At 34.4% G+C, this 24076-nt stretch overlaps 2 protein-coding genes across 3 annotated transcripts in view; one reads left to right on the forward strand and one right to left on the reverse strand.

Annotated features, from left to right (window-relative positions):
* Atf3 (Activating transcription factor 3) overlaps window positions 1-24076 on the reverse strand; it is a 51261-nt gene that overhangs the window by 19105 nt on the left and 8080 nt on the right. The window contains exon 1 of one of the 2 annotated variants that reach the window (XM_074090146.1): window positions 1500-1585. The exons of the other annotated variant lie outside the window; for it this stretch is intronic. The gene's annotated coding sequence lies outside the window, so the exon portion shown is untranslated. Of the gene's footprint in view, window positions 1-1499; window positions 1586-24076 lie in introns of those variants that run through there. 2 annotated transcript variants of the gene reach the window in all.
* On the forward strand, window positions 1191-9933 carry LOC141429699 (uncharacterized). The gene is made up of 2 exons (XM_074090147.1): window positions 1191-1368; window positions 8951-9933. The coding sequence occupies exons 1-2, from the start codon at window positions 1219-1221 to the stop codon at window positions 9116-9118; spliced, it is 318 nt and encodes a 105-aa protein (XP_073946248.1). The 5' UTR covers window positions 1191-1218; the 3' UTR covers window positions 9119-9933.

Consider the following 24076-nt stretch of genomic DNA (forward strand, 5'->3'; position numbering starts at 1 on the left):
AATATTCTAGATTTGTCCCGTCGTATAAAGGCGTGAGTGGAGACTAAAAAGATGGACCACGTTAAGTTCAGTTGTGACTGTTGCAACGAAAATCTTTCATACTATTTATTATGATATTTAAACATCGCGCGTTAAGGCCTTTACAGCCGCCAAAAGTCTAGGAGGCAGGCAATGTATCAGGCAGTTAGTAATCACGACATTATTTTATAGGTGCAGTTAGATGTAACAGAACGTAACATGATCTTTTACCTTACCTAACTTAAGCGAGGTCCGCGTTGACTATATGCTTTAACATCTTATGCATAAGTTTTAACAGCCTTCACCGATTTTATATCTTTAGTTATTAACATTTAATGCGTTGCTGTATGTGTAGTCACGATTGATGTACCTGATTAGAATTTTAATGGCGTCGACAGTATTTTATAGGAATAAAGTTTTGCTTGTTTATTTAAATTCCGCTTTTGCATCTAAACTATTATGGCAGTCATATTTTTCATCTGTTATCAACATGATTTTATCTTAAAAACCGGCCAAGTTGATTCACAGAAGACATTGTAGGGTTCCGTACCTTTCTGTTATAACTTCTGGTATTTGATTGAGTTGCCATTTGGTATACTTTCGTAAATCCAGTGACAATTAACATTCTGGTGGTCCGGCCAAGTTCGTTTCCACAGGACGGAACTCTTCAGCGAATAATGGATTTTACTAAAGGTACAGAAATGTAGTTTGGATGACAATGCAAGTACAGCCAATAAAAAGTACAATCAGCAAATAAATTTGTTATCAAAATGATTTTTCAACAAAAACTTTTTTCGTTTACTTCACTACATAAACAATATAAATACATGTCACTCTCGCATCGGTCTGGTCAGCCACCAAAGACCTTGTGCACAGGCAACACGCCAAAATTCGTCTGGAACAGACGCGTAGGCCTGATGAAACAATATAAATGTATTAAAAATTAAGATAAAGGAGGAATGTACCTACGTTCATATCTGCTTATATAAATGCTTATTTTAATCGTTCTAACATTTGCCTTGGCCAGAAAAAACATACATTTTAGAGTACACTTAGGTTTGTAACTTTATTAATGAGAGGATTAGGCCGCGGCTAAACACTAAGTAGTTTACTTATACAAAGACACAGATCTCAGTGATCAGATCACGGCACTTTGCAGGTGACCTCGACTATTTACGACAGGAAACTAATAAACTGATAATGCTTGAAGACTCACAAAGCACCAAGCTAATTGCAGCGGTACCAACTAGGCTGCACCGCGTCCATTTGTCAAACCAGATTGTACGAGATAAAGCAAATCGCTATGTATTGTCACGGGAACCAACATTGCACGAAAATGGCAGCTGGCAAGTAAGCCTTTATACATAGAGTATTATTATGTAAACTACTTATTACAGTACGTACCTACATACCTGTGTTTTTTATATTCTAAATACCGTGAGACTCACTCATATTAAATGATATTGTAACGGATAACTCACGTCTTAAATCGAGTTTAGCTCGACATGTTTCGGGCTAATTCGTAGCCCTTCTTCCTAGGAACAACGCGACTCGGCGGCTGCCGCAACACGCGCACTACGCGCCACCGCTATGCTCGAGCAGAAACATATCGAGCTAAAACCTTATTTATAAATAATGTGTCTAAATAGCAAAGGTTAAATGTCAAAGAGATGAATAATAAAAACAAGTGCATGTTTACGCGTAACATATTTCAATAAGCGTTTAATTTCGTGTAACTAATAAAGCAGAGATGGTAGAGTCGATTAAATAAGGTCACCATTTCCTCACCCTAATAAGAATCGTGTAATGAGACCATTACTCAAAACTTCGCCACTAGCACACAGTGTGCTAAAAGCTTAATTTTCCTACCCGCTAGATATAAATTAAGTCGCACCCATTAAAATGTATTTACATGTTACAGCCGTAAAAATAATCTCATTAGCATTTGTTATGATTATTTAAGTCATTACCTGTTCACCTGTTCCAAATGCTAGCCTACCTAGACCTTTAAAATGCTAATATTACTTTCAGTTAGACGCATGTATTTCTTAGCCCGAAATCATTATGTTTGTAAAAATCAGAAGGGCAAGTAAAACATATTTACTTATTGCCACTGTGGGCAAGTATAATGATTATAATGATACCAAAGTTTAAATAACATACAAAATTGTACATTAGCAGAAGCCCCTCTCCATTTCACCGTTTTTGCACAGTAAGCCCGCTAACGCATAAAGAGGGGTATTATAATTCTGTGTGTGTCTGCGTATGGCATCATAGCTCAAACGATCTCGACCGAGTCATATGGTGTTTACTTTATTAGAAAACTATTACTTTAATCTAAATGTTTCTTTGCTATATTTTATCGAAAGACACAGACGCACTTGTTAAACTTAACTTATTCTAACCCGACTGCCCGAAATTGGGTTGGAGATTAATAGACAGTTGTAATAAGTTACAGTAAAATTGAGCTAGAGAGGTATTTACCATTGGCATTGTTATTGCCTACAATACAATTAATAGATTTTTATACCTACTTACTGCAATTAAGAACCCGCAATTATCCGAAGCAGACTAAATAAACACTTCTTGGAAGTGTAATATTCTGTATAGTTTTTAACCACAGATCTTTTTTTATTAATGTGGTTAAATAAATGTGAGATCATAATTCTAAAACTGCTCATAACCTTAGCTTTTCTTGAATGCAGATCTAGTTTTGCAGTGTGAGTACCTAAGTAGTGTTGCTTTATTTTTCTTGAGGAATAAGTTAAGAGGTAGGTAGATATTTATGGTATTTGTAAAAAGACAATGACAGAGCTAAATCTATCTATAAGTATATCTACAAAAGTAACTGACTGACAGATAGACAACGCACAGTCTAAAGCAATGGAACTAGGGACTTGAGATTTGACAGACAAATTCCTTAAAAAATACAGCTACGAAGGGATTTTTCTAAACTATCAAGGGATATAACCCGCGGGATAGTGCTAGTTGATAAGTAAATAGTCGTTTCAAGATATAACTCCCAAAAATATTCAAAACATTTTATTTTCATGGGATTTGGACACGAAACGTCTAGACAAGACTTCGATTTAGCCCTTACTTAACGGTAATAGGCGCAGGTGTGGCCAGTGGGTTGAAACTCCATACAAAAAATCTAATGTATGGAGCTAGTGACTTTTTTGTACCAACCTCTCCAAAATAACTTATTGGTTGCCATATTTATGAAATGATCTGTGTTTAGAAGATTTCACTTAAATTATAATATTTGCAATTCTTCACATTTTAAGCTGTGAAAAAAAAAATAAGCGGAAAAAAAATATTACTAAGATAAATAATACAATATAAAAATAATTCTGACTGGATATCCTTTTTATTTAAGTAAATGAAAAAATTTAGTTCTATTTTTCAATTTTATATGGCAGCCCACAAACCTTCATCTGCTGCGTGGGAACGGACGCCTTCGCGAGATTTTGTGTTACTGTTTGAATTTTCGTGTATTTTGGTGTTTTGTTTTGTTAATAGCGTTGAGTTTGAGATTATTTCTCCTCCGCATTAACTTTTCTTTCACTAAAGTGCATTTATTCGAGACAGGACTCTAGTTTTTACCGTTATTTTCACGGCTGTCCTTTACTAAGAAACCTTTCAACATGAGGAGATGCGAAATTTGTGGTATTCAAGAAAAACATTGTGAAAACAAAATGTTCTTTGCTAGATTTACTCTAAGTGAACATGTGTAAGTAAAGTTACTGATAAATCTGATAATAGGTGTTGAGGTTGTATTTGGCTGGCCGACGTCAATTCGTATTATATAGTATCACGACAATTAAATTTTATTTCAGTTGTAAGCAGTGGGTGAAAGTAGTTGGCAACGAGATTTCACAAAATCGAAAACCCGGCTGAAGAAGAAAGCCATACCAAAATTGGGACTTCCCATGCCACCTCTTTCTGAAGAAATTCTTGAAGGGTTTCCCCTAAAGATGGCAAGAACAGCCAAGGTAAACACTTTATTTTATTTTCAATTTATCTCTATTGCAACTTGACTTACTGCATCTTATAATAATAATAATAAAATAATAAAAGATATTGATTTAATAGTTTGTTTACAAATTCTACATAGGTACATAACAAATAATAAGTACAATCAAACTATCAAAAGGGAAAGCGACTCAGCTTATGCCTGCACCTTGCAGAACAAAGTCCCTTGGCTAACAGGCGCTGTTTTTCAGTTGCCCCCATAAACCATGACCCTAATAAATACCATCAATACACATGCACATATTTTTTTTACATACAATATATGTTATAAATTAATTTGCTTCGTCATCAATAATAATGCTAGGTATTTTGAGTGTATAGTATAGTTGCCAGTCAGAGCATTAGTAATAGACAGAAAAATTGGCTATACACACTAATTATATTTCACCTGTATAAGTTAGTGGAAGCTTCTGGCTAAATTAAACTTTGTTTCAGGTTCAGCTTTGGAGTTGCCCAGTGTGGAATATTTACATGCACAGCCTTCTACAAGTGGTGCGCAGTGTAAAACTGACAATACAACAGGTAAGCTATCACTGATAAAAATCTATACCTTATAGCATAATTTAGAATTTTAGAGTTGATCTGATGATAAAGCTAGCGGGTGACCATAGGAACACTGTGATAAACAACACAACTGCATCGAGTTTGGACTCGTTTGTCGTCTTGACGAGTACTTTGGTAACCAGGGGCATATAGTACAGTCAGCAAAAAAAAATACTTATATTAGAAGAATTTTCAGAAAAACTTTTATTGAACTGTTTACGGAACCTTTCATGTACGAGTCCAACTCGCACTTGATCATTTTTTCTGTATTGTCTGTGTTTATGGTACACTTCATGTAATAACACTCCTCTTTTTGCGTTAGGGGTTAAAATAGGTTGAGCTGCTTAGTAGTTAGAGGAGATAGAAATGGATATGCATACATACAGGTCAAAATATAATCCTCCTTTTGGGCTTCACCAAAATCGGGTAAAAACTATAGAATTAATTTCATTACATTTGGCAAGGCAAGTAGATTGTTTATCAGAGGTATACAAAATTATGTATTGTCAACTAACTCCAAGATCACCTTACATTTCATTTCATTCATTTGACAATACAAGTAAAGACATATTTGACAATAAGGCAAGAAATTGTAAGAAAGTTGTCTAGGTAAACATAGGTCATTGACCTGCAATATGACAAAAATTGGATTGTGCGTACCAATTTTATTTTATCTTGCATTTGTTAGTGTAAGCTACTGGCTAAATTTAACTTTGTTTCAGGTTCAGCTTTGGAGTTGCCCAGTGTGGAATATTTACATGCACAGCCTTCCACAAGTGCTGTGCAGTGCAAAACGGACAATACAATACTACAATACAATACTTGTGTAACGTGAAACTGTATTTACCTATGTAAAGAAAAATAGATCCATGACATGAAAATAAATTATTATTAAGAAAAACAACTTTTTTTTCTTTAATTCGATCATTTAATTAATAAAAAGCGCACCACTACGTGCCGTTTTTTGACAATATATCGATAAAAAAGCACAACACTATGCCGTTACAATATCGATAATATCGACTGTTCCTAACAACACTACTTGTCAATGTGACTTTTTCGGCCCTGTTTAGTCTGTGCAGTTCGTTTCTTAATATTGGCACTAAAAAGACACTGAATTCATACTACAATCGTGGTATTGTTTTTGTATGAGAGTTCCGACTCTTAAAACGTAGTGATTATATACTCTTTGGTGTGGCCTGCTATGAGTGTATTTAAGTTTGAAACTTTTGCAAATGGCAACGAGTTCTGGGGAAGTGGGCGTGAAACCAGTTTCGGCGCGGGCGCAGCCGAAACCGCCTTTCGGACAGGAAAGTATTATTGGGACTTCGAAACGGGTTCCCGTAGCGAAACCAGAAAAAAACATCAGGCTTTTTACTTTTGACAGAGCAATAGTTTTATTTTTCTATATTTTAATTGTTTGCTTAGTTACAATTAAGCTGATTGAACTAGTTATTCGGCGAATTTAATTGATGTGGTCAAATGCAACAAGAAAATCGTATTTTGCTTTTCTGAATCTCACCGGATTTCTATTGATTTTTTGTTAATTAACCTTGAAATAAAATATCCACATCGCGTAGCTCACAAGATTATAAGTTTAAAATACATCTCAACCAACACATAATTACGTCTATAAAGATTCCATTGAATTGAACTTTATCTGTTGATTTACTTGGTTGGTTCCATAGAAAAAAATCATCACATCACAATTTTACTTTCATATCACAAGCAAGTTAACTTAGGTACCTAAGCGGTTTGATATGTAAGTACTACTTGTTACTAATTTAGATATATGTTAGAGGGACAATATTAAAACCCGATGATTTATGAACAATCTTACCCCCAAGGATCCCTAAACCCGCACTCAGACATAAAAACGTCTCACGATATCGTGTCGCGCGATATTTTCGGATTCGGGTAATGTAAATATTGCTATAAGATCGTGATTTATTGATTATTTGACTTGCAATGTTTACCCTATTGCTAACAGTTTCGATGCACCGGACGAGTCCATCTTACTATACCTACACTCGTTACGTAAAGTTTCACGAATCATAATGTTGTCAAGGCTATCCTTAAATAACGTGACATGTATGTATGCAACGTAAGTGCGACCATTCAGAAGTACCATATTTTAACTGTGATCAAACTGTGCAAGTTAATAACAAAATCATTATCAAAAGAAAATGCCTTTCATAATTGATATAACACATTGTTTTGTAATCGTGACCTCCACAAGTGTGTTAATGCCAACAATAACATCAGAAAATAATATATTTAAATACAAAATAAACATTATTTTTAAAACGTGAAATCAATGTAAATCCATGAAGGCATTAAAGTGCTACCTACCTGAAAACTAAAATGGAAGACTGCCCGAGGCATCTACCGCGAAGCAAATTGCCCAAAAGGCTGCCCAAAATAAACATCAAAATACGCTATTGACGCGTTCAACAATCACATTCTTCTACACAGGGTTAATAAAAGTAATACCGGACCAGATCCAAACACGATCAATCAAGAGTAGAGTATTATGAAGCCGTCACGTTTCAGTGTCGTGACCCACATTGCTGTGCCTCGTCTATCCTGCCCACACCCGAATTTCGATTGCCTGGTTCCCGTGATACTCGTATTTGGTACTCTGTACGTGTATTGTCTAATAGCATACTATAGTACTTACCTATAAAAGAGACACTCAACTGATATAACTAATAGATTGGAGCTAGAGATTTCAGATTGATGAACTTTTGTTAAACCAATCTTTTTTGTTAGTTGCAAGTGGCTTTTGAGTTCTGACTCTCCATGAGAGTTAAAATTGGGAACTATATTTTCTGTCACTTAAATTTAGATTTGTCACTAAACTGCGATACCCTAATTATTATTTCTATCCCTAAGAAATATATTGGTCATCAAATTAACCAAATCTGTCTCTCAGTATGAGTCATCAGATTAATGTAAACCTGTATCCTAAATTATAGTTTGGTCATCAAAATTCGATCACCAAAATAATAGATCTGTCACCTAATAAATAGACCAGTTCCTTAATTCGATGCTTCTACCTATTCTACTAAGGCAGGTATGGTTAGGTACGACGACGACCGAAGCGAGGAGGAGTGTTAGGTAGAACTGCGACCCTCAGTGCGCGTGCCGAGCGAGCGAAGCGAGCGTGCCGCGGTAGCGGCCGGCGAAGTGCCAGAACCGAACATTTTTTTTCTAATACAGTATGATGAGTACAAATGTCTGTAGTAGGTACTTGAGTCTTGGATGTTTGTATGTATTTAAGTGTATATATTTGTATGTATATCTACCCGTTGTTTAGCACCCATAGAACAAACTTTGCGTAGTTTGGGGCTGGGTCAATTGGTGTAATTTGTTACGAGGATATTATTATTTGGAGAGGAGGACATTTGGAAACCTTATAAATCTCCATCTCTTTATTTTAATAATCATTATCAATTTTTGACATTGGAGGCTTTTTACACCTCTGAAGATTGTATAATTTAATTAGTTTACTTTGACATTTAGAGACTATATACATCTCTGAATTATTTAGATTAGGAATTTTATTATTAACTCTGGGACTTTCTACATCCCCTTGCTATATATATAGTTAATTTTATTATTAACTCAAGGACTTTATACATCCCCTTGCTATATATTTAAGGCTGCATATTGTTAAGCTTATGGATTTTAAACTTGTATATTTTTAGTTTAATTTCTAGGCACAGGCTCATGACGTCCAAGGTTCCAAAACGATCCTATTGTACCTATATCATTAGTTTTAGTGACACATCTATTATTTTGGAACCCAATATAATTATTTGACGATCAATATTATTTCCGAGTAATTTTTAAATAATATTTAGGGAACCGTTTTAATATTATTTGGTGATTCAATTTAGGTGACAGATCTACTATTTTAGGAACAAATATTATTTAATAGGTCGCCGTAAACGCATTTATCAGGTGATCAATAAAATCATACCCGTTAAAATTTAGATACGAACGTCAAATTCATTCAATTTAGGTACATCCATCTTGCCTCTAAAAGCAAATTACGGAAACACGTTGAATGCTCCTCAAATCAATCAATATTAAGTTATTATTATACCTGCCCACGCTTATCGAAGTAAAAAATATTGAGTGCACGATTTCTGTGAGTAGAATTCCGTAAAGACGAATGTCCATTTGGTATTGCGAGTAAGTATTACATCGAATAACTTTGTACAGTGACCCGCACTTACTTACTTACTTAAGATCACAACGATTCCATTTTAGTTATTCCACCTTGTTCCTAGTTCTCTGCACCGTTTTGCTCACACTAGGAACTATTAACTGTGATTTTTTTTTCTAGATACCAAGTGCGTCAGTTTGGATTCTTCTCCCACTTGACCATAGTGCGGACAATGGAACAAATTCAGGAGTTAGCAGTGAAGACAACGGGAATAAACCTACATTGCGCATTCTTTTAGTTCACGCTCAGTTATCTTCAATATTAATCACCAAAGAACTACTGAACTAAACTCCGAAAATATAGTCTGGGGTCAAGGATTCTGTTTCTAAAAGCGTTTAAAAGTATAAATAGGTATGGTTTGTGTGTACACGTAACTTCATTGACTTACGCTCATATTCATAAAAGTTATTGTCAATCTCTTAGAGCTAAATTAATATTGCTCGTTTCTTTACTAAAGCAAATTTCAAGGTGAACATAGCAAAACTAATATTTAAGTAAGTTCATTTTATTAAGCGTTTTTAAATAAGAGAGTTAGTAGGTTAGGTACTTATAGTTACCATCATATACACCGAAGCTGTCTACTTAGATGCTCACAACTCCCATGTATATGATGACCAATGTAAGTAAGAATTAGAATCCAAGTAATATGTAAATTTTGATTTACGAAACTCCGAAACGCTAACAAACTAGCGGATATTTACAATGCGGCGTGGCCTCGAGGGACGTTAATTGCATTGGGGCCATTCGAGAAGATAATAATCAATATTTTTGCGCCGCAAATCTAAAGGCATTTTTAGATTAGGTAATTTAGTATCCACCACAATATCTAGATATTAAAATAAGTATTAGATGTTTTTGAGATGTTAAATTATAAGGCCCAATTTAGTTCCGTGTGATTGCGACCAAATCTTGTTGATTTTTTTTTTACCTCCCGCCGCATCTGAATAATAGGTAAATTAGATTCGTGGCGGACAATAAATGTTCATTCTCACCAGGCAGTTTGCTCAGTTCAAAGAAAAATGTAAGTATATGCTTAGGCACGCCCTTATATAAGATTTTAATACAAAGTGTTACCCCTTTTCTCATTTGATTGATGTTATTGATTAAATATAGGTAAGCATGTAATTTGATATTTTTATTTAAAACAATAAGCAATAAAACACAATACATTAAACATTTAAAAATATGACTATGTACAAAAAATATATAAGCTAGCTAACCTATAAATAAAAAATCCCTCCTAGGTCACCGTCGCTGTTCATTGTGCCCAGAAGGCTGGCAGCATTCCCGCGTTGTATCGCAAGGCTAATCCTTTGCCCAAAATAGCTGCCAGCCCTTTGGTCACCTGAAACATCAATGAGGCGCGCGGATATCTCTTTCGCGATATCGCGTGCGCCTGGCCCCCACGGCCCTAGGGTCTCAACACCAAACGGCGCAAAAATATAGCCCTCCCCAAGGGCTGCATATTTGCGCCGTTTGAGCTGTTCCGCTGTTGCTGCTGCGGCGCCGGCCATGGAGGACGTCGCTGGGATGTGTGAAGGAGCTAGCGTGTCCACACAGGTGGCGTCCCATACAAGTGTACCATACCTTGTAATTATAATTCGATTACCTTTTTTTTTTAGCAAATCGCACGAGTTTCCTTACAACAAAATTGCAATATCAAAAAGATCTTTGTTTAACGATCAATGATGTGACAATAATCTCTTTGGAATGAAAAACAAGCCTTTTTCTGGGTTAAGAGGTTCTTAATGAAAACAGATAATATTTTATCTTTGCATTAATTTGCAAATAATTATTTTTACTGGGTAATTTGTCCAAAATGGCTTAAAAATAATTGCTAAGAAAAATCACTGCGATTTCTGTTTGCAGTTCACAAAGTAACGTGTATCTTCAAAACTAGTGCAATCATTTATGTAGTACGCTGTATAAATCCAAATTCAAACTAAGTCTAAAGCATACATTTAAAGATATACATACAATGTTATTAAAGTATTAGGCTCCTCTATGCTCGCCATTCACACACGTCGTGCCTCCATTACAATTTATAGCTCATTTCGAAGTCGAATGAAGTTGCTCGCTTATTACACCCCTTGAAAGCAACCACACCCGTTACCATAGAGTACAGAGCAGAGAAATAAATAGTTAAAACTTTTTTTTATATTGGGGGAAAGCGGACAAAGGAGAATTACAGTCTTCCTGGAAAGGAAACGGGGAAGCTAAATTAGAGGAGAAATTTTGGCACGGGCACTCAGAGGCTGAAAGAATTGCAGCAAAGAACGATTTCTATGTATGTAATTCTACTTGTATACTGAATTACTTACTAGTACATCTTTTAGATGTTTGTTGATTTGAAAATGGCGGTACTTTTAGACGTCAAACCAGCTAGTTTTGTGCTAATTCCATCAGAGACTTGTTTATTTCTTGGTTCGCTACTGAGACAGAATCAAACTTCTATTAAATTAGTTCTCGTTCCCTCCCTAACATAATAATGGACTTAATGTGTCTACGGTTTTTACGAATGGAGTTAAAGTCGTTTCTGGTTTATATGGATATGCTCGTAATAGGTACTGAGCTTGTGATACGAAATCTTTTTCCATTTACTTTACTAGCGTTATACATATAAAAGCGATAAGTGTAAGTTTATGCGGAATTGAAGGAAAATTAGGAAAGCAGGAAAACCTTGAGGATAAAACTTGATGTGAAAAACCAGTTTAGTTTATGTCGGTGTCGTCAATTTAGACGTTTAATTACAATGTAACGACAAACAATTATAAGTTTATAGCTTAGTACCCGGGCTATAAAGTGATATTACAATCCGAGTAATATATTGAACAACCTCGTTTGATGGATATTGTTTAGTGCTTCGTCTAAAGAATGGCTAAGTAAGTATAAGGCTGCATTGTGAGGTCTGCATTCCGTTATTGCTGACATGAAGTGGCGTTAGTAAGATTAATATTGCAACCATAAATCAATGGCAACTTAGCTGTAATTCTCAGGAAACTAAACAACATTCAGGAGTTTATTTTTTTTACTTTAATTTTGTTAATTTAAACTTTTTATATTTTCTAATAATTATAAATTCTTCTAATTTGACATATATATAAATTATGATGTCATTTTATTTATCGAAAGGTGAAAAACTAAACACACCAATCCGTTACTTTATAATGTTAGCCTATTATGTTGCTTATACTTAATGAAAGTATGTCGAGCGTAGTTTTCTGACTTGACCTGATCGACATAGAACTCTCGAGTAGGTTTTGCAAAATATATTCTTATTTCATTAATATCATTGGTAAGATATACCACTAAATCTTACGTGCTTATATGCAGAGAGCGGAATTTTCATGGCATTTTTTGACCTGTCATAGTGACTTCTCACTTATCGACTCTACCTAAAAATGTCGATATATTAGACTTCCAATTAAATTGTCGTAAACTTATCATGTTACGTAGAGCGTGTTTTTTCCGCATGCAAATGGATATTTGTATTTCACTGTAAAAGAAGTAGTTTAAAACCGGAAAATATGAAAATAAACATGTATTTCATTCAACATGAAATTAAAAAAAACTGAACTGAAATTATTCAATTAGAAATTGTTATCCATTCATTGTTCATTGCATATGTCTATTACACATTTTTAACTCCTTGAAAGTTAATTTAGAAGTCACTATGAAAGGTCAAAAATGCCATGAAAATTCCACTCTCGATCTCTTCCAGTTAACTTTCGAGAAGTTAAAAATGTGAAAAAGACATATGCAATAAACTGAATTGATAGCAATTTCTTATTTAAAAATTTCAGTTCAGTGTTTTCTTCAATTTCATGTTTAAATTCTTCTGTTACAATGTTAAGAAGTGTTCCATTAATGTCTCTATAAAAGAAATACATGTTTTTTTTTTCATATTTTCCGGTTTTAAACTACTTCTTTTACAGTCAAATTCAAATATCCATTTGCATGCGGAAAAAAAACGCTCTACATAACATGATAAGTTTACGACAATCTAGTTTAAAGTCTAATATATCGACATCATTTAGGTAGAGTCGATAAGTGAGAAGTCACTATGACAGGTTAAAAAAAGCCATGAAAATTTCGCTCCCTGCTTATATGTATAGGAAGTATTAATGCTGTAACTGCTATGTATCATTTATTTTCCAGGAAATACGCACACTGCAAACATCGACATATAACACATTATTTCAAGTTCAAGTGATACTGAAACCACAAGTTGTTTTGTTGCTAATGTAGCTTACCTATCCCTTTTCCCACTTTAACTTATTAACATATTTGTGAACTTGTATGACGTTAAGCTACAATACACAAGACAAGTGAGTAAATTACCTTCAAGATAAAGTATAAAATAATAAAAACCAGCCAAGTGCGAGTCGGACTCTTGCATCGCGAATTTCATACAGTCAAGGGCAAAACTATTATATTCTACGCCACAAAATCTCAAAACATCAAACCGGCTACCTGTTTAAGATAGTAGTAGCTGATAGACAAATTATAAAGCTTTAGTTTTTCCCTAAGACCGATTCACGCTTGACCGATTTGAATAATTTGTTTATTTTGTTCATATTTGAGGTTTAGTTTAACTGTTATAATGATATAACGAAAACAAAAATAATACGTTGTTATTGTATAGGAACCGCTTTTTTAGATTTGTACTTAATTTCAAAGTTCATTTTTAACAATGAACTGGGCCGTTTTTCGAAGTTAACGAAAATCAAGAAAAACATGGTTTTATTAGATTATGTTTCAAATAGAAGTGATAATGTTTATTAACAGTATCCAATAACCATATAGGTCGCGTGGGTGCTTTTAATGGGTCAGCCGATTCATGGGGCCATTGTCAGACGTAAATTTGGGTCAAACTGCGAGTTGGGGTGTTTGAGTTTAACTACGCATTGTTCTGAGTGGCGCCAAGTATCATGCCTTTTGTGGTGTTGTTAGATGTTTACTAAGTATTAGTACCAAACGTAGAATAGTGAAGTGTGAGCTGTAACCAAGTCCTTGTTCAAGTTTTGTTTTTAAACGACTTGAGGTTCAGTTTAGAAAGTTATTTTTCTATTTTTTTTTATTTGATCTACAAGTATTTAATTACAATGTTAATAAATTGAAATTTAAAAACAGTTTGTTATTATAAACTACGTTGTTAAATTAATGTTTGTATCCAAATTATTAAACCATAATTGGTTTCCTAACATCTACTTTTTCAAACTCTACATAAATTTTATGGAATAAAAGCATCACTGCGTTCCTAAAATTCTACTCACTTTCAAATACGTTTTTATAGCTATCATTAAAGATCACTCAATTATGCCTTTGTCTAGTTGTTTCCCCATTACTTAGGATTATGATCATCTCTACACTTGAAATGGATTATTTTAGTTTCCATCGGCTTCTAATACCTAATATAATAAATATAATAAATATAATATACTCGTAGATATCAAATTTCCGTCTCATCTCGACACAATGACACATAGGCGCGGTAACCTTGTCAGGTCGTGATTAATACTGACTTCCCAATAGATTTAATATAATATATTCCACACGATTATTTTTCATTACAATAATTAATGATGCTAAAATGTGGAGTTTTAAATGCTTCCACTTGCTCACCTCTGCCGATGGCGGTTAAGATAAAGATTTTTAACAAATTATTGTCCATTAAAATATAAAATAATATAAATAAGGTATGTCAATGCATCACGATTTGTGTTTCATGAAGTCGTGCAATAATTATATGCCTATACGGAAAATATTGTACAAAGTGAGAAACTTAAGCTACATTAATGATGTACCTTTTATGGAAAAGGTAACAGATTTACAAATATTTAGTTGAACTTAGTGACAACAAAAAATAGTCAGTAGTGGTTTGGTTTGTAAAATCATTAATTACTCATTAAACTCCTAATTGTAATTTTTTGCAATCACCACTAACAAACATAAATTGCGAATACGTGAAGACGCATCGTGCCGACCTCTAATACGTTATTGGTTCATAGAAAATATGCAATCATGCAATTAAGTAATGTTATAATAAGTTTACCTAGCCTCATGGCAGTGCGCAGCGCGTAGGCGTGGCCTCGGTAAAATACTTCTCTGATTGGTTGAGCAGAATAGCAGTTGCATTTTCACTTCGCACGTGGTGTGATTGTTAAATTAACGAATGTGCTATTTCAGCTAAGTTTCTAACCCTAGTTTTGGATTAACAACTTTTACAGTAGGTCCTCATTGTATTTTTAAATGCTATATTAACTATCTATATCGGTACCAGCTTTCTAAATGACCTAGTCCAATTGCCCTTTAAACCAACATTCCTTTGAACAAAGCTGCATTTCAGATCAAACATTAAACCTTTAATTAGTGAGACGAGACATCAATAAAGCATTAACAAAATTGTTGGTTCTCATATATCAGAGGCATAATAATAAAAGCTTTGTCGCTTTGATCAAATGTTAGCATCTGCTACTAGTTTTAAAATATACCGTCGTCCTACACGTTATTTATCTTTCCAGCGTTTTTCATCATGAATTTACCATTAGTCATCTTGATAAAAGTACCTACATGACAGGAGCTCGTGTGGATAAATCTCTATTTGATTATTTCAGGGTCGCGTCTTTTGTAAACCTACGTAAAAAAAGTCTTCTGTAACTCCTTTCATAACCCATTACAAATTAAATGAAAACAATTCTTATTGCTTCAATGAAGTGAACAAGCAAATGGTTATTCTTTTAGGAAAGTGTGTACACAAGTACACACACAACACAAGTATTTTAGAAGTAAAGGCACTTCTAAACGACAAACAAGATCCCATGTCTAATAAAATGTATATTTTGTTTCGTTCGTTAACGCCCGCCCGCTGTGTGAACGCCGGGAAAGACTTTAATGGAAGTAAGTGTTCAAATAAAACGCACAGAGACTTTGTTTTAAGGTAATGTTATTAATGTAATAACAGTGTTGTGAAGAGAAATTTCACGATCTGGTTTTCAGGTTCTTAATAAAAAAGATGGTGTAGATTTTTTTAATGAACTACAAGTCAAATTGGCATCTTAGTAGCTGTAGACAATTAAATGTAATTTTTTTATAGTATACACCAAGCTTCTCAATGGCTTCTAGACATATTGCTGTTATTGGTAATATTGCTATCTATTGGAATTAGTAGGTCCTACCAACAAAACAATGTGCTCGGTAAATTTTCAATATGTGTAAATATTGGAACCGAACATCATATTAGTCAGAAGACCGAACATTTGTGCAGCGACAATACCAGTACTACACAGCGGTTTGTATTGTGACTAATCTCACTACCACCATCCACAAAAAACCGGGCAAGAGCGTGTCGGACACGCCCGAAATAGGGTTCCGTAGCCATTACGAAAAAATTAGGTAATATTGTTCTAAAGATTTTGTATTTTATACGGAATCTTCCATAGTTTAGGTATATTTTATACCTTAGGCTGCTATTTACTCTGAAACTACTAATAATTCTCAAGCAAACTCAACCGTTATATTTTTTCTTGAAAGTTTGGTATATTTACTACCATCCTGAATTTTTTCAAATTTTTCCACCCACCGGTTTAGATTTTAGAGGGGGGCGGGACGCTCGATTTTAATGAAAATTTGCACTTTCAAGTTGAATATTTCGCAAACAAATCGCTGAGTGGAAAAACCTTCTTTGCAAACCCCTAATGGTTTTAAAATACCTATACCCCCACTATAGGGTTAGATGAGAAAAATAAATCACCCCCACTTTACGTCTATGGGAGGTACTATATAAAATATTTTTTTTTAGTTTTTTATTGTACCATTTTGTCGGCATAGTTTACATATATATCCGTGCAAAATGACAGCTTTCTAGCATTGATAGTCCCTGAGCAAAGCCGCGGACGGACGGACAGACAGACAGACATGGTGAAACTATAAGGGTTCTGTTTTTGCCATTTTGGCTCCGGAACCCTAATAACTGACATCCTACTTGTGTTAAGGCTTTATTTAACCAAAGTCACTGTGAAGGATTGCCGCAACATAAACAGCAGGTGCACATTTTAGTAAATACAATACTCCCTACACATTTTATCTACACAAAAGCCGATATGGAAATGCCGTTATCCGCTATCCTTTTGCGTTTCTTGACGTTTAATATACTCATTGTAAAGAAATATATAGGCGGTAAAAAAATTACGTCTTTTATTGAAGCTAAATGATATTTATGTTGAAAATGCTTTGGTTTTTATACTTCCTACTAACTTTATGAAATCTAAAAGGCATGAATGATTTGGACATTTCTATCTACCGTTGTACCCTGAGTTTATCTCTCCGATTTCAACAAAATTTGGTAGGCAGACTCAGTCCATGATTCCGAGCTGGAAAAACAGAGTCTCCAGATGTTTCCTCAAAATATTGTATGGATGTGTCCGTTTAAGGAAAATTCGTAACAAAACGGACACATACGTCCAATATTTTGGGGACATATCTGGAGACCCTGTTTTCCAGCTCAAAATAATGGACTGCGACTACTTTTCAAATTTTGTTGAAATCGGAGAGATAAACCCAGGGTACAACGGTAGATAGAAATGCCCATTCAATAAGGTTATTGAACTAAAGGTAGGCACTTTCTGCAGTGATAATTTACGTGCTTTTATTATAAGCTTAGGTACAGAGTCCATGTAGCGTCAGTTTTCTACTGGTTCTAAATTAGAATAGCTGCAATATCTTTAGATTATCCGTACCGTATTATACCATATTATACCTATATTCAAAGGCGTTAATAAGGACATGCAAAAGCGGATTAGTCAGTCACTGACTGTAGACTAGCCCACAGAAACTATTAAAGTGCTGTGCTACTAAAGTGATAATATAAAATTAAATACATCGTATTAGAGGCGGGTTGGGGTTTAAATTCCTGCTAAAGCTGCTGTGTATATCAAGCACAAGCCGTCTTTAAAAAGCGTCTGATACTTTATAACCCGAAACGGTGGTTTTCTTTGGCTTAACTAAATTTTGGAATAGTTTTCTGTGCAGTGCCACAAATTATATCTGTCCCGATGGTCAAAACTGGATTTAATGCTGTAAAAATAGTATAAATTTAACGGCAACACTAGAGATACTTAAACGACTTAAGATAAGTTTGTGGCACTCTACAAATCAACTACCTAATAGTTCAGAAATATGATGGCTATGAAGAGCCGGAGTTGCTGTAGGCATGTGTATAGTTATATATAATGATAGTCTCTCGATGCAAGTCTAACAATAACAAATAAACAATTCAATCCCTTTCAGCACAACACTCTTCAAATATTCGAGTAGACAATAAGACGACGGACCAGAACAAAGGGTTTCAATAGAATACAACTTCAAAACAAATCTAAGAATGCACCTATGTTTTTAAACCTATATCAACAAGCGACGATCCTAATTTGTCCACATGCATATATCTAGCCTTAGAATATTTAGTGATAGTTAAGAATTTTAAATTTTCAAACCCGCACGCATCTCCTTTGACGTTGATTCGTCTTAACTTCAATATAATCTTTATTTTATTCAGCAAACGGCATGTTTTTGAGTAAGTTTCGAGGCCAAAAGATCAATTTATATACTTACTGATATACTTTTTTCAGTGAAGATTATTCATATTTGCCTACATTATCACAAAGATTGTATAAGTGAATGTCATTTCAATGTTAAACATGGTTAAACGTACGGCGGCAAGGGTAGACATAAAACATTTATTTACAAAATATTTAAGTCAGAGACAATAAAATTACCTGAAATATTAGCACTTAAATTCCAACGTCTATCTCCAAGAGGTCATGCAATCAAGCATTTGTTTATGAATATTATTTTTTTTACTTAGCAGAAACAGCAAATTCCTAGGCGAGTTCACGTGAACGACTCATTGTTATGATTTGAAAGCTGATACTAAACAGTAATCTATATATACATGCACACAGCATGTGCATAAATACATATACATATAGTACACACGTAAATATTTTTAGTATTGTATCTGAAATTATAACCCTAATTCGTTGAGTATAGTGTTGGAACTCTTTTCTCTGAGCTGTGATGTGAAATTGCTGATGATTACAAAATATATGAGTACTTAGGTAGGTACCTAATGTCTAATATCACACTATGACTGGACAGGGCATTCCCCTTGTTTGATTATACCAGCTTTTAAATAAATATGTTAGCAGGTACTTATTCACTTTTTGTCGGTTCTTTGAAAGGATGAGATTTGGGCAACTAGGCTTTTCAGTTGGGTATTTTATTCTTGCAGGCAAAAAGAACGTCAAAATAACTTATCTAAGTACTCCATATTTTGATTTATCGTTTCGAAAAAAGGAAAAGAAAGGAAGTGGTACACATATAACTGTTAAATTTAATCACCGCCCTATTTCACGAAAAAGTCAAATTGTGTTATAAAATCACAACATTGGCGGTCATAATTTAACAATAATTTGTATTTTTGCTTCCTTTGGCATTGTGCCCGTTTTTTATTGAGTCGTAGGGAAACCCTGCTAATGTGTAGTACAAAAAATCAGAGGTAGTTATTTTTGTTTTTTATTCAGTTTCCAATAAATTACGATAACCGTAAACCTAGAAACTATTTTCAATGAAACTCAACCTACCTATATTGTGCATGTATAAATACTGTTAGGATATTCACTTAATTAACTTTTCCATGTCGTGTCACGTGGCGTCCATTACAACGAGTACATTTAAAGGCGCTTTCGGTTCATGAAAAATGATCCCAAAAGCAATACAAATAATATTTATTTACTGTGATATCGAATGTCGACCCAGTTCTACTGGCAGAGCGCCCGGCGGCTTTTCACGGGACTAGCATTTATGATAAATCATTATCATCCGTCAATGTGACTCAATAAATTTATCAAATAGAAGTACTTGATTGGATATTAAAAAAACCTATTAAATTTGCCCTCCGTCGTTCCTACTTTGTCACAAGCCGCTGATATTCGTGATGGTTTCTTTTCTAGTTAGGTAGTTGGTATCAGATCAAATTTAATTTACCTACAGTGACATTTGGAATTGTGTTAACAATAAAATAACAACACGGATCTGCTTCAAAATACATGTCACCAAAACTCCCTGACGGGCATTGCGGATACAATTACGATGTTTATTATTTATAGGTTGCTCCGTGTTTTTTCATTCAGTTGATTTTTTATATTTAACTATTAAACTGGATCCAGGCTCCACATACTGGGCGCCTAAAAGGCTGGCATTAGTGTTAAAAACATTAAGAAAGATTAATGATCTCCTCTTATTACATTCACCTTTACCTGTGGACTAGTGCCAAAGGAACAGACCACCCAAAACGAAACCGCACTACATCTACGTATGATGATTGAACACTCGTTAACTGACGATTTTCAAGAAAATGGATTACATTTCGTTATAACAGAAAATGCAAGAAAATTTAAGGAGTCTACAATCTCTGGTACAATATTAAACGTTTTTAAATTTGTACTAAGAGCTGGAGATAAACAATAACAACCACTGGCGTGTCGGGAGTGAGTTTCAAAAGCCATTTGTTTTTGTGTCAAATAAATTACAAGAATTAGAGATACTTGCTGTAAAGGTTAAATAATACGGTTAACTTCTTGTTTATTTTCGTGTTTCATTTTGCATCTTTCTAGCAATGTGACACTTTTGAACAGAAAAAAAAACGAGAGTAATCATGAAATGAAAGAAAAATGAAGAAATCACTCCAGTAAACGTTCATTCCAATAAACCGTCTAATATGACCTAAATGTTGAGACTTTTTTAAATGTTCATACACAGTGTAACTTGTTTTTGAATAATAAACTGAAACTGAATACAAAACTGAAAAATAATTTAATATAATAAGATGATATGAAATCAAATTGTTTCAAAAAAACCGTCGTTAATTAATTAGGCATTCTGGAAATAAACAAACTTGATGGTCACGATATTAATGAAAGCGTTAGCTTTACAGACATAACAGAATCACGGCGTGATAAACGATTAGATAACAAAATAAGTTTAGCTTTTAAGAAAACAAAAGCAGTGAAGTTGGCTTGGCTCCAAACGGCTTTACCTACGGCCTGACATAAGATTTGCAACGGCGTGTGGCCGTGAACTCAGAGAAATGAAAAATGGACAACTCTCACGACAGGCTTCATTCCGTTTCTGATATTTCTTGTTTTTTTTTATAGATTATCTATTGTTCCTAGTCTGGTCAACTGTTTTCAATCCTGGGTCATTCAAGTCATGGTGGAATACGTTTTTACAATAATATTATCATAGTGTCACGCTAATCAATGTGTTTTTTTCTAGTGATTCCACGTTACGCCATGTAGAAGTGTATTAGAGACTACGTTTCAAAACTAATAGCGTAAAATTAGATGCATCCTCCTTTATTCTACAAAATTGCTACAAATTTAAAATTAACAAAATTGTAGTCAGTTACAAACGAACCTAAAAATTAACGTTAATGTAGACTAAAGTTAGCTACATAACCGTTGTGAATGCAAGTGAGCATAAATTTTAATGTCTTTTATATGATTGGTTTTCTGAAATACATTTATTTATGTCACACACGTGTCTAGGCGCGTGTTTCTCAAAACTGAACAGTTTCACACCCGATACCTATTAAATAATAAATAGCCCAAGGCCCGCCCGTTATTTTTGCTTTATATCTTATATTTCCGATGCCATTGATTTCGACATTTTGTATTTATTTTCGAATCTTTAGGAACACCAATTCGCCTCGAACAACTGCCATTTCATTTTACGCTTACAAGAGAAAAAAAGACACATGTTTTGACAGTTGTTGTAAACATGTTAAAAAGTTAACCACTTTTAGTGTATATAGAAATTTATGGTTCAGTGATTTTATGTAGAGCAAAATTTTGGTTGTAGTTACTACGCGTCTATAATTACGGTGGTAACATTAGTAAGTGAGTTAACGTTTCGGAACATATAATTTAAAGCAATAAAATTTCAAACGCAGCGTCGAGTGATGCCTCGCCCGCGTGCTTTATGTGATCGTCGATGGCAAATTGCTTCGTAGAAAGACTAACTTCAGTGAACATCTGGGCGAATACAACATGTGGCGAAAAAAAACCTTTGCCATCATTATTTAAACTAATTATTGAAACTAAGTAATTAGGACGGCAAACGCTAAATGGCGTGTCTGTCAGGTCAACGAGTGGTACGAAAATATTGCACTCCCCCGAGCATTGATAATTAAGTGGGTTTGTCGGTTTGTACGGAAAATTCTATTTTCCAGCAAATTTATTCACTTTGTTTCACAGACATCACATTTTTTTCAGACTTTCAAATAGCCAGTTTTAAATATAATTTAATTTAATCCATCGAATGGAACTTTTTTTTTAAATTCAGAAATACTCTATTATTATATAATCAAAGATGGTATTGTTAACCAATTAATTCGACATTTTATCTTCCGCTCTCATGACCTTTAGAGAATCCACGAGAATCATAACTCAGTCTGACACACTTTGTTGAACCCACCATCCTCCACAAGGTTCTTATCAACCTATAATTAATCAATATTCGATTCAATTTACATAATATTTATGTTTATGGCCACCATAGGAATATCATTATTCCGCCACGTCTCCTGTGCTACCCAAGATATTCTACTTTCATCATCATCATCATCATCATCATCCCTTTTCACCGCTTTGCGGTGAAGGAAAACATCGTGAGGAAACCTGCACAAACCTGCGAAGCAATTCAATGGTGTGTGTGAAGTTCCCAATCCGCCCTGGGCCCGCGTGGGAACTATGGCCCAAGCCCTCTTGTTCTGAGAGGAGGCCTGTGCCCAGCAGTGGGACGTATATAGGCTGGGATGATGATGATGATAAACATGTAATTCTATATTTATAATTATTCTTTTTTTCTTATGGAGTATTTCTTGAAATATATGTTTTTTTCCATTTAGATATCTACACACGTTTTGTAATATTTTTCTCACTAATTTTCACACAAATAATTTGCTTTATGTTAATGAAAGATGTCAAGAGTCAGATCGTGATAAATGTGTGATTTTAAAGCTTATTAGTATCATAATTAATTCCAGTAAGCGTGTTAGAAACAACCTTCATTCAAAACAGGACAGTAACGATACGTAGGTACATCAAAATCTAACAGACAGATGACAGTATATTTAGCATGAACATTTTTATAATGTGAATGAAAGGAAGGACCAATCCGGACCTGTGATTGGCTACACCTGCGCGCAAGGTGAGGACGGCAATCACTTTTTTATTAACTACCATTATTTATGAATTTATCAGTTAGTCAGAACAAGCGCGTGCGCTAACTAAAGAAGATTTTATACCAGTTGATTTTGTAGCAGAGCGCTTAAGGCTACACTTCAAGCGTGAACTAGTGATAGGTATCTCTCTGTTCCGCACTGTTCACTGTTTAAAGATTTAAACGTTTTTGAGTATCAAAATAGCGCCTCAAACTGATGATCATAATGAACGATAATTTGAGCCAAAACACCTACGAATACAAAGCACGCCATATGTTAAGCTATTATTAAAATGGTAGATGTAGACGGTTTAATTGTCAGCTATCTATAAGTTAGTAATAACGGCAAAGCTTCTAAGTTGTAGGTTCATGTGTAAGTGCATGCAAAACAAAATAACCTTACGAAGGATCAAAAGTCTATCTGCATGTTATACAAAACAGCCGCCCTTATCTCGGTGGTTGTAACGATGCCGACAAATTGTAATAGAGTCGTTCGTCGGCCGATACACGCGATACTGCGACCTCTTGGCTCTCTTATCACTGACTGACTATAGGTAACGAAACTTTCCAACTGGTAAAGCTCTCAGTACTATACATAATTGCAATAAAGAGAAACATTTTAGGCAGGGAATAGAATATAGCAGCGTCAAAAGACATCTCAGTAACTAAGTAAGTAAGTAGTATGTACTGATACTGTGATGCACGTGTGAGTTCGGACTACGGCCGACCTGGGCTGTTTACCGTGTAGATCATGGTCTAGGGCCTAGACTCTAGGCTAAACTACTCAAAATTCATAACAATATATTAATGCGAGGGCTTGAAATATTTATTTAGATGGAAAAGCTATTCATAAGCATAAGCACTCTTATAAGGCAGCAGAAAAAGAGACGGTAAAAGAAAATAATTTTAAATAATAATTACTTTTTTTATATGCAAATCCAAAATCTTAAAAGTACAGATGGTTTT

Source organism: Choristoneura fumiferana, chromosome 7, assembly GCF_025370935.1.
Source record: "Choristoneura fumiferana chromosome 7, NRCan_CFum_1, whole genome shotgun sequence".
Lineage (NCBI taxonomy): Eukaryota > Metazoa > Arthropoda > Insecta > Lepidoptera > Tortricidae > Choristoneura > Choristoneura fumiferana.

Bases quoted from the DNA above. Each gene is read 5' to 3' on its own strand.
- LOC141429699 (XM_074090147.1), top strand. From the start codon at position 1,219: ATGCTTGAAGACTCACAAAGCACCAAGCTAATTGCAGCGGTACCAACT. The intron at 1,369-8,950 runs GTAAGCCTTTAT...TTTTTTTTCTAG, and splicing joins ACGAAAATGGCAGCTGGCAA to ATACCAAGTGCGTCAGTTTG.